Here is a 16491-nt window from a genome sequence, read left to right as displayed (position 1 = left end):
CTCAGCACGGAGCCTGACACGGGGTTCGATCCCATGACCCTGGAATCATGACCTGAGCCGAAATCAAGAGTCAGACAACTGACTGAGCCACCCAGACTTCCCTGAAGTGAGTTTCCTACAAGCAGTATATAGTCAGGTCACCTCTTTGATCCATTTTGCCACCCTATCTTCTAATTGGTCTGTCTGACCGTGCATTGAAAGTTAATTATTGACACATTAGCCTTAAATCTCTTTACATGTGCTTTCTATTTGGTTCCTGCAGTTTTCATTTCTCTGTTCACCCTTGTTGCCTTCCTGTGGCACCTGAACATATTTTAGGATCCATCTGGGTTTACGTGCCTTCAAATCTTTGCAGCGAAACGTGTGTCTTTGCATGAACTTTTCATAGCAGGTGCATCATCACAGACACTGGGAGATCCTCCAGCAAGCGGTCACCACCCGTTCCGTCTGTCCCTGTACCCTCCCCACCCGTGGAGAACATTGTCTTAAACGTTTGGTTTCTCTTTCAATCGTCAAATATGATTTGTAGAACTCGAGGAAAAGAAAGCCTGTTGTGTGGACACCCCCGGTCTCACCACTGCTCCTCCATGAAGCCCCTTGAGTCTTTCTCCTTTGATTTGCCGACTGTCTGAGGAACGCTACATAACACGTCACAAAGCCGGTCCTCACGGAAACGTCTGCAAGCAATTCCTGTAGTGTCTCTTCACACGTGCACATGCCTACTTCCCTCTGCTCCCAGAGGCCGTGTTCCCTGGATGTGGTGCCCACAACTAGCAGCCCTTCTACGTCCAGCACTTGGGAAGCCTGTGCAGCCTCTTCGTGGCCCCCACGGCCTCAGGTGGGAAACCCTCCCCAGGTGACATGTCCTTTCTCTCTCGCTGCTTTCGAGACCACTCCTTGGACTCTGGTTTGCAAAGGCTTTGTTGCGAAACGTCTTGTCGTGATTTCTTCGAGCTTATCCGGTTTTGCTTTTTGGAAGTTTGTATCCTTCACCAAATGTGTTAACTTCTCAGTCATTATTTCCTCAGTCTTCCCGCCCACTGCCTTCCCTCCTTCTGGGGCTCCAGTGCTACCGGGTGACACCTCTGTTCTTGCCTCAGGTCCCCACCAGGCTGCTCTGGGAAGTCTCTTCTTCTCTGTCGTTTCTACTGTCCCATCCCCAAGTCCGCCGACTGGGCACTCTGTCTCTGCTCTAGTGTCCGCCCAGCACAGACTGTGTTTTCCTGTTCTGTAAGTTCTGATTCTTTTTTATAGATTCTACTTCTTTGCTTCCATTTTCTGATTTTTTTCATTTGCTTCAATAAAATTTGTGATTAATTTTTGAGGCATCTCGTGTGTGTGTTTTACTGAAGTGTAGTTAACGTACAGTGTCCCATTAGTTTCAGGAGTGAGCGCAGTGGTTCAGCACCTCCCTACACCACCCTGCTCCATCCCTGTCACCTGTCCCCGCCTCCCCCCACCCCACCACCACCACCACCTCCACTCTGGCGACCACCAGTTGGCTCTCTGGCTCTAAAACATCGCCATATAATTAAAACATGGAATTCACCTGACTGTTGCTGTCATTTGACTGGTTTTTTCCTCAAGTTAGATTGTCTTGATTGCTGGAATGATGGGCACTGTTTTACTGCATCCTGGAGGTTTCATCCTCTACATCTCTAGTTGAGTGTCAGGCCCGGGGTACTTTTGCAGGCCGTGGACCATGTACTGTTCAGGCGGGGTGTCTGTTCCACTGGCGCGTTTGCATCCCTGCCACTGTGGCATGCCTATTGTGACAGGTGTTGCCTGGAGGGTGGGAGGCAGGCTGGGGTGGGGTCCCCCGGGATGGCGTCCCGGCTGCCCTGCCAGCTTTGAGCTCTTGAACCCCTGGAGACAACAAGGGTCTCCAGACAGGCTGCTATGAGAGTGAGCCCCCACCAGCTCCCCCCACCAGCCCTGGTCGTCTCTGGGGAAATGGAGTGTCTCAGCCTGGCCCCTAATTGCTTGTGGGGCCCCATTCCCAGCTCCTGTCCCACTCACCCTCTTTTCCAGGAGTCTTCCCTCTGGTGCTGATATACGGGGGAGGAAAGAGCCTAGCTGTGCTGCCTTCTGATGCCAGGCTGTGGGTCTGGGGGCCCAGTCTCTCACAGGTCCTGGGAGATCAGCAAGGGTTCAGTAGATCAGGGGCACAGAAAGCATGAATAGAGACCACCTCATCATCCTCAGTGGGAAAACTTCCTACCACAGAGGCAGACAATCCTGTTTCGGTAACCTGTATATTCAGTGTAATACAAATACGTCCCACGGATGGTAAAATACACAAGAGCAGCCGGAAAATGAAAACAGTGCGTATGGTCCAAGTAATAATGATGCCACACCCAGCCTGATAGCACGGACCATTCAAAGGAACAGGTTAGAGAGATGTGCTGTTGCTCACAGGGACACCGCACTGAAGGAGCTCTAAGGGACGCTCCTACGTGGGAAAAACAAGTCACACATACGTGTGTGTGTGTGTCCCGTTTATGCACAAAAATACCCAGTGTGGCACGTGCATGCTGTGTGTGAGTGTGTCAATGCAGAGAGCAGTGTGTAGAGACGCAAACCCGCCCATGAGCACCACCAGGCTGGCCACAGCCTCTGACCCCAGCTATTTCTTCCCCACGAGTCTTTCTGGCATTATTGGAGGACATAAACCCCAAAGTAGTGAGCATGTGGGGGGCCTCTGGGGGTCTCAGTGGGTTAAGCATCTGACTCGATCTTGGCTTAGGTCATGATCTCATGGTTGTGAGTTCGAGTTCCACATTGTGCTCTGTGCTGACAGAGTGGAGCCTACTTGGGATTCTCCGTCTCCCTCTCTCTCGGCCCCTCCCATGCTCTCTCTGATGTGTCTCTCTCTCTCTCCCTCTCAAAAAAAAAATAAACTTTAAATTTAAAAAATATTTTAAAGAAAGAAGTGTGTGTGTGGGAGGAGCATTAAGCAGGACCCCCGCCCCGTGTGTGGCTGGGACACCCAGTCCTTCCCAAGCTCACAGTAGCTGGGTGAGCTACATCCCAAACAAGATAATGTTGGAAATAAAAGCAAACTCACCTCAGAAGCTCACATGACCCAGCGACCGACCAGCATCTGCTCTGACAACCCGTTTGTGCCGCTTCGGCTCACAGGATAATAATGACGGTTCCGATGGCACACGAAGGTAAGCAAACAATGGGCTGCAAACTCGTATGTCCGAAAGAGAACACGTCGCTTCTCAATTAAAAATCTGATTGGCTTTTGTGTTACAAGGAAACCTCATTAAGTTATTTAAGCCCTTTGGCTGCTTCTCTGTATTCTGAACATGTCACATGTTCTTTCCCCCACGCGTCATCCATGTGGACGTGACACACGCAGGTTTCCTAAAAGCAAGCCTGCCTGGAATCCTGCATGTAGGGACTTGGCAAAGCGCTAAGGGTTCCTCAAGGTTCCTTTGTGCACTTATTTGCCCAGGGACAGAGGCCAAGGGTCTGTGAGCCAGTGCATTGCTGGCCCCTCTCTCCTTCCTGATTCAACAGCCACACGAGGGAACAGCAAATAAACTAAACCCCGCGGGCAGTTTGGCTGACAGCCAGGAGGTGGGGGAGCCAGGGCCCTGGACAGGGTGAGGCCTCCAGGCTCAGGTCCTCTCCACAGAGCAGGACCACCCAGGTGTCTCTACCCCCTGCAGCTGGTGAGGCAGACCCCCCGAGGAGCCACCGCCACCAAAACAACCAGGTCCCTGAGCCTCCACCCGAGGCTGAGTGTCCTGGGTCTCCAAGGCCTTCATCTCAGTATCAGGGCCGCTGTACTCGGCACATCTGTAAAGGTGGAGGCTCTCCCAGGCCCAGTAGCTGGATTGAAGCGAGGCAGTTGTGCCTTGGCTGATGGTCTCAGGACAGCGACATGGGATGGGTGCGAGTGACGGGCCTGGGCTCAGAAGAGGCCCTGGATCGGGAGCCCTGCAGCCAGGATGCTCTTGGAGTCCTGGCCCCCAGGCAGCAAGGGGGTGGCTGAAGCTGACTGTGGAGCCAACAGACACACCCCTGGGCCTGTGATGCCGAGAAGCCACCAGGGAGCCGCTCACTCACTGTGAGCTGGAACAGCATGCACGCACTCATGCACGCTGAGGTGCTCTGGTCAACAAGGCGTCTACACCCTACTGTGGGGTCCCCATTGTGGGCTCCTGCTATAGGCCCCCTGCTGTGGGCCCCCACTGTGAGCCCCCTCTGTGAGTTCCCTCCTTTGGACCCCTCCACCGTGGGCTCCCCGCTGTGGGCCCCCTGCTATGTGCTCCTGCTGTGGGTTCCCCCTGTGAGCTCCCTCTTATGGGCCCCCTCATGGGCTCCTCACTATGGACTCCCAGCTATGGGCCCCTCCCCCGTGGGTCCCCTCCTGTGAGCCCCTCAGTGAGCTCCCTCCTATGGGACCGCCCATGGGCTCCCTCCTGTGGGCCCCCCTGTGGGCTCCCCGCTATGGGCTCCTGCTGTGGGCCCCCCTGTGAGTTCCCTCTTGTGGGTTCCCCTGTGGGCTCCCTCCTGTAGGCTCCCTCTTGTGGGCCCCCCTGTAGCTCCCTCCTGTGGGCCCCCCTGTAGCTCCCTCCTGTGGGCCCCCCTGTGAGCTCCCTCCTGTGCGCAATCCCCCCCCCCGTGGGCTCCCTCCTGTGGGTTCCCCTGTGGGCTCCCTCCTGTGGGCTCCCTCTTGTGGGCCCCCCTGTAGCTCCCTCCTGTGGGCCCCCCCTGTGGGCTCCCTCCTGTGGGTTCCCCTGTGGGCTCCCTCCTGTGGGTTCCCCTGTGGGGTCCCTCCTGTGGGCCCCCCCTGTGGGCTCCCTCCTATGGGTCCCCCTGTAGCTCCCTCCTGTGGGCCCCCCTGTAGCTCCCTCCTGTGGGCCCCCCTGTGAGCTCCCTCCTGTGCGCAACCCCCCCACCCGTGGGCTCCCTCCTGTGGGTTCCCCTGTGGGCTCCCTCCTGTGGGTTCCCCTGTGGGGTCCCTCCTGTGGGCCCCCCCGTGGGCTCCCTCTTATGGGTCCCCCTGTGAGCTCCCTCCTGTGGGCCCCCCCTGTAAGCTCCCTCCTGTGGGCCCCCCTGTAGCTCCCTCCTGTGGGCCCCCCTGTGAGCTCCCTGCTGTGCACAACCCCCCCTCCCCCGTGAGCTCCCTCCTGTGGGCCCCCCTTGTGGGCTCCCTCCTGTGGGTTCCCCTGTGGGGTCCCTCCTGTGGGCCCCCCCTGTGGGATCCCTCCTATGGGTCCCCCTGTGAGCTCCCTCCTGTGGGCCCCCCCTGTAAGCTCCCTCCTGTGCGCCCCCCCCGTGGGCTCCCTCCTGTGGGTTCCCCTGTGGGCTCCCTCCTGTGGGCTCCCTCTTGTGGGCCCCCCTGTAGCTCCCTCCTGTGGGCCCCCCTGTAGCTCCCTCCTGTGCGCGCCCCCCCTCCGTGGGCTCCCTCCTGTGGGTTCCCCTGTGGGCTCCCTCCTGTGGGCTCCCTCTTGTGGGCCCCCCTGTGGCTCCCTCCTGTGGGCCCCCCTGTAGCTCCCACCTGTGGGCCCCCCTGTGAGCTCCCTCCTGTGGGCCCCCCTTGTGGGCTCCCTCCCATGGGTTCCCCTGTGGGGTCCCTCCTGTGGGCCCCCCCTGTGGGCTCCCTCCTATGGGTCCCCCTGTGAGCTCCCTCCTGTGGGCCCCCCCTGTAAGCTCCCTCCTGTGCGCACCCCCCGTGGGCTCCCTCCTGTGGGTTCCCCTGTGGGCTCCCTCCTGTGGGCTCCCTCTTGTGGGCCCCCCTGTAGCTCCCTCCTGTGGGCCCCCCTGTAGCTCCCTCCTGTGGGCCCCCCTGTGAGCTCCCTCCTGTGCGCAACCCCCCCCCCCCCCGTGAGCTCCCTCCTGTGGGCCCCCCTTGTGGGCTCCCTCCTGTGGGTTCCCCTGTGGGGTCCCTCCTGTGGGCCCCCCCTGTGGGCTCCCTCCTATGGGTCCCCTGTGAGCTCCCTCCTGTGGGCCCCCCTGTAGCTCCCTCCTGTGGGCCCCCCTGTAGCTCCCTCCTGTGGGCCCCCCTGTGAGCTCCCTCCTGTGCGCAACCCCCCCCCCCCCCGTGAGCTCCCTCCTGTGGGCCCCCCTTGTGGGCTCCCTCCTGTGGGTTCCCCTGTGGGCTCCCTCCTGTGGGCCCCCCCTGTGGGCTCCCTCCTGTGGGCCCCCCCTGTAAGCTCCCTCCTGTGGGCCCCCCTGTGAGCTCCCTCCTGTGCGCAACCCCCCCCCCCCCGTGGGCTCCCTCCTGTGGGTTCCCCTGTGGGCTCCCTCCTGTGGGTTCCCCTGTGGGGTCCCTCCTGTGGGCCCCCCCTGTGGGCTCCCTCCTATGGGTCCCCCTGTGAGCTCCCTCCTGTGGGCCCCCCCTGTAAGCTCCCTCCTGTGGGCCCCCTTATGGGCTCCCCGCCATGGGCCCCCAAAATATAAGCTCTGCAGCCACCCATGCTCTGCTCCAGGTCTCTCTCTGCTGCATCTCTGTCTCCCAACAGGAAAGACGGGGGCCAGGTGCCCCAGCAGGGCTGCCCAGGCCTGTTGGGGGGGTGGACAAGACAAGGGTCCTCACACTGGTGACCCACCACAGTCACAGAGTTGGGGCGGGGCCGTTCCTTAGAAAAGGTGTGGCCCAGGGACCCGGGAAGTGTGGTCAGGACGTGCAGGCTGGGCGGGCACAGCTCCCTGAAGACCCACCATGTTAGAGACCCCAGGGACTCCTCAGGGGAAGGCCAGAAGGCGCCCCTGCAGCACCAGTCCCCCCGGGGCTCCCCAGGGTCCTCTGTCTGAGGCTGGGGACCTCGCCCAGGGAGGCAGCTGCCCCAGTCTGGGGGTGGGGGGGGTGCTCTGAGGGGTCCTCCCTCTGGGTCTGCAGGACCCCAACCTCAGGGCAGGCCTGGGTCTACGGGGAGAATACCAGTCCCGAGAAACCACCGAGCTCAACAGAGCTCAATGTAGGAGGCCAGCCCACACCTGCGTCTCCCAGGCCCCAGGGAGGGCTGGTGAGGGTCTCACCTGACAGGGTGTGACGGCAGCCATGCCAGTTACTGGATGACCTAAGTGGGTGTGCCCACGGAGTGGGGACAGGTGGGCGGCTGGGCTTGCTAACTGTGGGGAAGTGTAGGTGGTCAGTGGCATCTCTGCAGCCGGGAGGCCAGGCCCACTGACCCCAGGTAGCCACAAGCTGGGACCCCACAAGGCTGAAGGGCTAAGCAGGGCCAGAACAAGAAAGTTGTCATCAACGGACCCAGGCCACAGTGTCTGAGGTCTGTCACACACAGTGGTGCGGAAGATTCTGGTGTGTAACTTAGGGCTTGGCTTTAGGGAAGGCCAAGCTCCAAGCACTCACCTGCATTGCCTGTCCCCCTAAAAATGGAGGTGACAGGGGAGTGGATGCAGGTGCAGAGGGCGGCCACAGACTCACAGGCACCTGCACCCACTGCCTCCCACCTTGTCCTCACTGCCACCTGCAGCCCCACGGGGCACGTCCCTAGACCCACTGACAGCAAAGTTCCCTGCACAGGCCTGGACATGGGGGGCTTAGCATCACAGCCCAGGGAAGGCTGTGTGGGCTGACAGCTCAGAGAGGAAGGGTGAGGGTGCCTCTGTCCCAGGTGGAGGAGATGTGTGAAGGCCAGGTGGACCAGGTGACCCAAGCCAGGGGGTGACACAAAACCCAAATCCCCAGGTGACCAGCTGGGTTGGGGCCGGGACCCTGGGGTGGAAGGACCTGGGGCCCAGAGGGATGGAGAGGCCCTCGAACCCACCCAGGGTCAGATAGAGGCAGCCGGGAACTGTATCAGCCCTGGGCTGTCCCTGGGCTGTGATGCCCTGGCAGATCAAGCCTGAGCAGGACAGAAGCTGTCACCTGCCTGTCGTCTACCAAGTGATACCTGGTGAGTCCTGGGGCTCAAGTTCTAAACTTGAAGCAGCAGAAGCTTCTGGAATCCACCAATCACTGGCGTGTCCCAGAAGGCGGGTCTGGCTTCCAGTCAGTGTTCCATAAATGCCCATTGAGTGGGTGGAGTGAAGGGTTCACAAGTGGCCCCCAAAAAATATCCAGGTCCTTATTCCCAGAGCCTATGACTGTCACCTTATATGGAGAAGGGGTCTGTGCAGATGAATTTAGTTAAGGTCACGAGATGGGGAGGTTCTCCTGGATTATTATCAAAGCCCTAAATGTCATCACAACATCCTTACAGGAGAGAGAGGACACCACCCCTCCAGCTCTGAGGACACAAGGAGGGGCCCTCAGCCAAGCGACGTGCAGGGTGTGGCCCTGGATGCTTCTGGATCCTTTTCTCTGGGCCAGGTACTGCTTCCTGGGATCAGAGCACCCCTCTTGCGGCTGGGCTCCCCCTCTCAGGACTAGACACATTTCCACCACGCCCTTGGGGCAAAGCGAAGATCCAGAGAGTCGAGCTGACATCTTGGGGGCACTGAGGAAGCCATGTCCTTCCCAGCAGCAGGCAGGCATCTGTCACTGAGCCTCGCCTGGGCCCCTGCCCAGCTGGGGATGACGAAGAGCCCTGGGCCTGAACCACTGGCAGGCACGGGGCTTGTAACTGGTGCGGAGGGAGGTGCAGGAAAAAGTGTTTTGTCCGCCCTGGTGAAGCGACGAGAACCAGAGTGAGTGCTCCCCTAGACCAGGGGGCCCTGCATCATGTCCTGGAGCCTGTGCTCACGGAGCCGGTGACGCGGGCTGTGCTCCTGAGCGCCTAGCCTGGCGAGGGCGAGGGGCCAGCACTCCCAGGGAGGCCGGAATTGGGAAAGGACACGTGTATTTGGCAGAGGGGCCCTTTAAGGACTGCCTGAGGGAGGCTGGCACCAGGCGGCACCGTCCCCAGCCCCCACATGAACACAGAGGCCAGGAGAGCAGATGCAAGTTGTGATGTGACCCAAGAGAGGCCTCGGACGGTTTGTCGCACCGAGAAGGGAGCTGGGGCAGCAGCCACCCCCCACCCCCCTCAGGCCAAGGCCCAGTGCAGTCTGCTCTGCTGGGGAGGGGTCTGACTGGTCTCTGCCGAGGGCAGAGCAGCAGCGAGCCTAACCTTTGCCCCCTCAGCAGCCCCCGGTCACTGCCAGCTCTTTGGGAGGGCCCAGCTGCAGAATGTCCTCGAAGCCCCAGTCCGAGCTCCTGGACACAGCAGAACATGGACCACCAGGACGAAACCACAGGGGCGCCCAGGACCCCTGAGCGCAGGGACGCAGGATGCAGCCAAAGCCCCTAACCACCCTCCACCCCACAGGGCTGCCCACCGGCAGCCAGGGAGGCTGGGACCCTTGCAGGTCTGGGGCAAGCAGGCTTCCTGTGGGCGACCCACGGACCAGGCACGGATGCGCGCTTTCTCCTTCCGACTACGTCCTGCCGCTTCTTGAGGACAGCACCACGGACACGGCTGTGTGCGCGTGGAAGAGGGCACGTGTGTCTGCTCCGTCGTCAGATGTGTTCTTGCACACAAGAACACGTGTTTCACAGCGAGGAGGCTGCAGGAGAGGCTTCTGCGCCTGCAGGCTCGTCTGTCCTCAGCACTTGGCCTGGCTGACTTATTTCTCCACCTTTCCTGGGGATCAAAGGCCTTAAAATCCACAAATGGTTTCTAAAGCTCAGAGATGGACGTTTCCAGAAATGCTTACCCGACACCACCATGGCTCCAAGAGGTGAGAGTCCCAGGGGTGAGGGGGAGGAGCTGGGGAGGAGGAACGTTCCAGAAGGGGCTCCCCAACTTTGTCCCCCTCACTCCCCCAAGACCACTCCTCAAAATTAGGAGGAGTATGGGCACCCTGGTCTCTGGGGCCCAGCACTGTGGCTGCTGTGGCTGGACATGGGCCAGGGACAGCCAGGGGCTCCCTCGTCAGGCTACAGCCCCACAGGAAAGCAGACCCTAACCCTGGGGCCTAGATGTCAGGCAGAGGGGCTACTCGGATGCCGGGAGAGCTGCCATCCCACGACGCTGTCTGCCGTGGCTCCAGAAGTGGCCTGGAGGACATGAGGGGAGAGGCCACTCTCCCAGACCCCGTGGTGGTCCCAGTGGGGAACCGATGGGCACTGGCCACCAGCCCAGGGTTCATGGACCAGGGTGGACCTCAAACTGCACCATCCACACAGCCCCTGAACACGTGCATCTGGCCAGATGCCACCCAGCTCTGTTCCCTCCTTCTCATCCCAGCGACCTCTACCAGCAGGGAGCAGGGGGGAGGTAGATGTGTGGAGGCCTGGGCCTCAGCACGCCCACCGCACAGTGGCATAGTCATAACAGTAATAACAACAGCCCCGCGGGGTGGGTGCTGAGGACCACGTGAAGACAGGCACCAGGCTGCAGCCTGCAGCCACAGCGAGCACTCAGCCCACGACCACGTGCCCCGTCCCAGCATCCATCATCTGCTGTACAAATGTGCGCCCCACCCCCGCAAAGCTGCCAGGCCTCCTGGGGCCACGGCCCTGCCCTCTCCGGCCCCAGGAGGGGACCTGGGACACTGGAGGCTCAGTGGTCGGCTGAGGGCATGTCCACACCCCTGCTCCCCCAAATGACTGCTGTTCCTGTGGCTCAGGTGGGGCAGGCGCCAGGTGCGGGTGTGGACTCCCCCACTCAGGGTATCGCAGCAGCTCACGCTGGGGATGACCCAGCAGAATGCACTTGTTAGCACAGAATAGGCGTCACGTTTCCTTTCCTAGCAATGAAGCTTAGCCAGACGGCTCAGCAGGCGGACACTGCGGTGGGAGCCGTCCAGAGACCCGACATCCCCGGCCCGGATGGCTTCGTGGACGGGGCTTCAGACTTCCACAGACGCGGTCACTGCCACGCAGACCTGCTCCTGGACTCTGTAAGTGAATCATGCTCCAAAGAGCCCCAAAAGAGCAACGCAGGCCCGTTTTCATACTAACATGAAGGGCCCTCGAGGAGGGCAAATTCCGTCCAGCTCATTGAACTAAGACTTAAACCAGGATTAGGCCTCCCCTGGGCCTCCCTGCACCTGGGCCTCCCCTGCACCTGGGCCTCCCCACACCTGCACTTCCTCACCTGCATGTGCCCCAGGTCCTGCTAGAACCAGGGGGAATTGAAACTGCATCCGAGGACAGCAGGTGCTCCGGCAGTGGCTGGTCACTGAGGCCCGTCACCACAATGGCACAATCCCAGGTGGCTCTAAGGTAGATGGGTCCACAGGCAGATGGCAAAGGGAGACAGCCAGACAGGGGCCGGTGAGGCAGAGCCAGACGCCCTCGCGGGTCTGAGCACAACTCAGACCCCGAGTGCAAGGCTCAGTGGCAACAGGACTGACCCCTGTCCGCTCCAGCCTCCCCGGGTGGGAACCACCTGCTGGCCCCAGAGTGACCCCTCACAACGCCCCACCATGTGGCATGGGCGGCCGCCCAGTGCCGTGTTCTGGCAAGGAGCCTCCCCGGGCTCCGCCTCCGCCCTCGGATCAGCCCTGGGCATCCCAGGCTCCTCCCCCTCCAGCCCCGCAGCCCCCCTGGGAAGAAGGATTGGAGGTGGGTCTGTGTCACTGTGGTGACTACTGTATCGGGAGTAGCTGTGTTACCACAGCATTACAGCACCCATCCAAAACCCCGTCCTGGGGGGTCCCAGCTGTGGCCCTGCTCTCAGCGCAGCAGCGACACCTTCCCCCGGATTTTGAGTGGGGCCACATCACCATGCATATGGTGTCACCAGGGCAGTGCAGCCTGTAACCCAAACCCACCCGCAGCAGGCACAACGGAAGGAACAGGGCTTCCGGGACGCCGCACCAGGACCCTGCCTGCTGACTCCATCAGACCCTGAAACCCACCAGCGGAAGCCACCCCAAACCCCAGCCAGACCTGCCTGTCTGGGCAGGGACAGCACAGGGGTTGCCCTGGTGAGCGGGCCCTGCCCCACCCTATAGCCACTGGGCTACCCGGACACGTCACCCCACACCCCACATCACCTAAACCCCACCACACCCCACATCACCCCAACCCCACGTCACCCCACAGCACCTGTTCCCCAAGCAGACTGGGGGCCTGCCCCGTGGGACCCAGGAAGGTGAGCGGGACTCCCCCCTTCAGGGACGGCTGTTTGAACCTGATTTGGGAAACGTTTCTTCTGGGAGGACGGTTAGACCCACGTGCCCCTCGACCAGTCTGGCTGGTCCATCCACCCCATGCTCTGTGGTCCCCTTGGCCTCGTCCAAACCTGGCCTCACCAGGAGGCTGCCAGCGACCCTGGAGACACGCTGCAGACACAGTATCCCCGAAGTGGACACTCTCCCCGTGGCCTGGGCCACAGATGTGGGCACACACCCTGGGCCACCACCCACACCCCCTGTGCCCACGCCCGTGGAAGCTCAGTCTCCACCCACCCCTGCAGCAGGTGTCCCTGGGGAGACAGGGCAGCCGGACCACGCCAGCTGCCCACCACGTGGGGCAGCTCTGGACACCTGTGCAGACATGCCCGGTTGGGCGCCTGGGGCTCTGGCAGGGAAGGGGCCCCTCTGCCACGCTCGGGGGCTTTTTGACGGGGAACTTTCCACTGTGTTACTACGATAGTGACTATGCCCACGGTGACAGACCCAGCAGCAAAAACCAGCCAGAGCGGCAGGGCCCTCCAGCCCGGCTCCTGAGGGCCAGAGCAGGACCCTAGGCCTCCTGAGCCACCGGCAGCCAGCTCGGCCTGTGGGCTTGTGTCCAGGTACAACAACCACCCGCAGCTGGGGGCTTCAAAGGGCTCTGAGGTGGCCGCACAATCCCCACTGGCAGAAACAGATCTGCTCTCAACACCACAGCGGAACCGAGCAGGAAGGACAGAGTCTACCCTGGGCAAACTCCCCGTGGGCAGGACCCCCAGAGACCGTTGCGGGGCTGGCAGGAGTGGACACTGGAGCTAGGCCTACACTAGGCTGCGTAGGAGCTCACTGATGCTGGAGGCAGGACAGGCTCTCAGGGAGTGGGGCACCTCACAGCCCGTGCCGTCCTCAGGGACATGGGTCCTGATCCTGGACGGGCCAGCGGGGGCTCCTGGGGCCTGTCCCGCAGGAGACGGGCGGTGCGGGCTCTGGTCGTTGCCGGGAGGCTAGAAACCCACCCACAGTGAGTGCCCTCCAGGGAAAGCCCTTCCGAGCAGCCAGCCTAACCCAGCCCAGCCCAGGCCCTGCTAGGGGCCCAGAGCTGCACTCCCCTCCGTACCCGCCAGGCTCCTGGGGAAGGATGCTGTCCAGCGCCTCATCCAGCTCCCAGCCACGTGGCCCCCTAGCTCCGGCCCTCTGCTGCACATCTTGGGCCTTCCTAAACACATTCTGCCCCTGCCCACGTCCAGGCTTCTGTTCCCAGCAGGGGCATCCCCATGGGTGGACCTTCCTGGGAGACTGGCTGTAGGACAGCAGGGATTTTAACTGCGGGTGAGGGGGGGGGAGGTTGGGGTAGGACCGCATCTACTGCATGACTTACAGCAGCGAAGCTCAGCCCGAATCTCCCGGATGGGCAGGCAAAGGCAAAGGGCAGTGGCGTTGGAGACTGTCCCCTCCACAGGGCCTGTCTGGAAGCCACTACCTTCCTCCCCCACTGCCCGCCCCATCCAGTGCCCCTCGGACCTGAGCCCGAGCCCCAGGTCCCTGCCAGCCCACCGCAGACTCCCACAAGCGGGCAGCTCCTCACTGGCCAGCCCACGGCCCCTGAGGCCGCTGTTCCCACCCTGGAGCAACTGTTTCGAGCTCCAGCAATGCAGCAGACCCACACCTGCATCTCCAGCCTGCCCCAGTGCCTCCCAGTCCTGGCATCCACGAACAAGGAGTCCACAGTCCTTACATCTACCTTTACCAGCCCAGGCATTCTGGGCACGTCCTCTCCCGTCCCAGCCCACCCAGGGCTGCAGACTGCGGCCTCCAGGCACCCACAGCGGCAACTGGCATGCATCCTGGTCCCAGGGCAGATCCAAGCCTCCTCCACAGCCCTAATGGCCCCTGGGCCCTCCCCGTCCTGAGGAAGCTCCTCCCACCAGCTCCGCCTGCAGGGGCCAGGCCCTGGTTATTGTCATGGGGCATCAGACAGTGTCTATAACTACGGGTGGTACCACAGTGATGCCCCTCATAGCAACAACCAGGCCCAGCACCACCTGACCCCCGGCCTGGCAGCTCACCCTTTTCAGTCTGAGGCATTCACCTCTAGCCTCTGGCCCTGGAGGGATGGGCCCCTCATGCTGGGGTCTGTGCTTCAAGGGGTCTCCAGGGCTGACTGATTCTAAATGAGGAGGCACATCCATAGCCAGAGGGGCTGTGCTGGGCCTGGGGAGGAGGAAACCACAGGCTTGGGTGCACACAGGGGCAGAGGGACCAGGCCTGTAAGTCACAGAGCCCAGGCCCAGCAGCCGCCCTGCCTTCACCAGGACAGTGAGCACAGAGCCCCCAGGCTGGCACAGGTCACCCCACGTCCATCTGTCAGTCCTCCCCTCCACAGAGGCTCCATCAGCACCCCGTCCACAGGCCACAGGGACCAGTCCTAGACACCCAGCTCCTCACCACAAACTATAGATGAGCCACTCCAGGGTCAGGACCCAGGGGGACCCAGGGCCCCTCGACCAAGCCCCAGCTCCCAGCCCAGCCCACACTCAACCTCCCCGGGGGACACCTGCCTCAGCATGTCCCTCGGAGGCAGGCTGAGGGGCCATGGCCTCGGCCAGGACAGGCTGAGCAGCTGTGAGCAGGGCCCGCCTCTGGGCCCCAGGGACAGGCCATATTGTCTGAGCCTCTGTCACTGTGGGTACCAGGGTACTACCTCCCACGGCGACACGGCTTATGCTCAAAACCAGCCTCCCTCCCTGGGCCCCACAGCTTCCTGCTAGGGGCTGGGCCCTGTCCCCTCATGCTGTCCCCCCAGTTGTCATCAGAGGCTGCAGACCTCAAGCCGGTGCTGTCCTGAGGCAGGGCTGGGGCACTGTGGTCTGGGCACCGGGGTCCAGCGCAAGCACCCTGGGAGGAAAGGGTATGGACAGCGCTGACCTCCAGAGCCGGCCCCTCTCCTCCCAGCCGCCCGGCCTCACTGCCTGGGAGGCTCCCCCTCTGAGAACAAGAGGATGGCGTGGGGTTTTTGCACACCCAAGGAGGCCCTCCTGCACCCTGGGCTCGGGCCTGGGCACGTGGTCGGGGGACAGTCAGCTGGCAGGCCCTCTGCAGGGAGCCCTCCCCATGGCCCCCAGCCCTCACCTCCTCTCCCTGTTCCCTGAGCTCTCCCTCCTCTTCCCTCCACGTGCTGTGCTAAGACCCTTCCGGGGAGGGGAAGCCACAGAGGATGGGGAGCCGGGCTCCCCCACCATGATATCCAACAGCACTGTGACTCCTGCAGAGAGGACCAGACAGCAACGGGCGGGGGCAGCTCAGGCCCGGAACCTGACCGAGATCTGAGCTGACCCCCTGCCAAGCGCTCGCTCTGTGAGCCCGGGGCCGAGCCCAAGGTGCTGGCCCGGCTCCCAAGTCCCGGCGCCCGTGACCCCGCACCTGCCAGTGGAGGGCAGGTGTACAGGGCACTGCCAGTGCAGGGGGAGCTGGGCTGAGGTGCCACACCCCTACCCCAGGGGGAACGGGAGGGAGGGGAGATTCTGTACGGACCCTCTCAAGGTGTCACAACCCCCACAGTGGCCCAGGATAGACCCAAAAGCCCTTCCTTGAGCCCTCTGCCCCTCTGCCCTCAGGCATCCCGTTCTGGCTGACACTGACCAGCCAGCATGGCTGAGCAGCAGACCCCTCACAGACAGGACGGACCCAACATGCCCGGGGGCACAGAGCCCAAGGAGCAGGAGGCCAGCCCACCAGACCCGGGCTCAGGCTGCAGCCCCGCTCCACGCAGGGTGGGCTGGGGGAGGCTGGCTTCTGCCTCAGAGCCCACCCACCCATAGGGGGCTCACCCAGACTGGGCTGAACGTGCCCCAGAATCCTCACGCACTGGAACTCCAGACTCCAGAGCTCAGGGGGAGTGTCCAGCATGGAGAAGACCCCCCCACCCCCCGCCATCCATGGGACAAGACCCAGGAGGGGGCTGAGCCCCCAGCATCCATCCATCAGACAAGACCCAGGAGGGGGCTGAGCCCCCAGCATCCGTCCATCAGACAAGACCCAGGAGGGGGCTGAGCCCCCAGCGTTCGTCTATCAGACAAGACCCAGGAGGGGGCTGAGCCCCCAGCACCTGTCCATCAGACAAGACCCAGGAAGGGGCTGAGCCCCCAGCAGCCAAGAGGTTTATGAGTCAGTCTGTGTCATGGTGGTATAGCGGAAGCTGGTCCCACAGTGACACCCTCCAGGCCGGAAACCCCTGCCCCCAAGTGGGTCCACCAGCAGAAGGGCCTGCCTCCCGGCCTGAGGTCTGCATCCTCCCACCCAGTTCAGGGGGTCAGTGATAGCCTGAGGAGGGTCCTGTTCCAGGAGACAGGCTGCCCAGTGCAGCCTCCCCACCTAGGGGTCCTTGGTGGATTTTGTGCAGGCCTGAGGCAGAGTGGGTAGTAGCGGATGGGCTCACAGTGCCTCAGGCCATTCATAAAACCC

General features: G+C 62.1%; 2 long non-coding RNA genes and 5 gene segments (V, D, J or C); 5 read left to right on the top strand and 2 right to left on the bottom strand.

The window, feature by feature from the left end:
• Positions 1–16491, top strand: part of LOC125168484 (immunoglobulin heavy constant alpha 2-like) — a 350186-nt gene that overhangs the window by 168072 nt on the left and 165623 nt on the right.
• LOC125168488 (immunoglobulin heavy constant gamma 4-like) overlaps positions 1–16491 on the top strand; it is a 238365-nt gene that overhangs the window by 92403 nt on the left and 129471 nt on the right.
• Positions 1–16491, top strand: part of LOC125168486 (immunoglobulin heavy constant gamma 1-like) — a 533257-nt gene that overhangs the window by 410443 nt on the left and 106323 nt on the right.
• The window catches only part of LOC125168481 (immunoglobulin delta heavy chain-like), a 724259-nt gene that overhangs the window by 651973 nt on the left and 55795 nt on the right, over positions 1–16491 (top strand).
• LOC125168523 (uncharacterized) overlaps positions 1–16491 on the bottom strand; it is a 242250-nt gene that overhangs the window by 205302 nt on the left and 20457 nt on the right. The window lies entirely within an intron of this gene.
• The window catches only part of LOC125168518 (uncharacterized), a 157433-nt gene that overhangs the window by 121085 nt on the left and 19857 nt on the right, over positions 1–16491 (bottom strand). The gene's annotated exons all lie outside the window — the stretch shown is intronic.
• LOC125168482 (immunoglobulin heavy constant mu-like) overlaps positions 12502–16491 on the top strand; it is a 33018-nt gene continuing 29028 nt past the window's right edge. The window contains 1 exon segment of the C gene segment in view: positions 12502–12526. Coding sequence covers positions 12517–12526 — 10 coding nt within the window.

This window comes from Prionailurus viverrinus, chromosome B3, assembly GCF_022837055.1.
Source record: "Prionailurus viverrinus isolate Anna chromosome B3, UM_Priviv_1.0, whole genome shotgun sequence".
NCBI lineage: Eukaryota > Metazoa > Chordata > Mammalia > Carnivora > Felidae > Prionailurus > Prionailurus viverrinus.
Note: the sequence above shows the minus strand (reverse complement) of the source record. Positions and strands in the feature narration are given on the sequence as shown.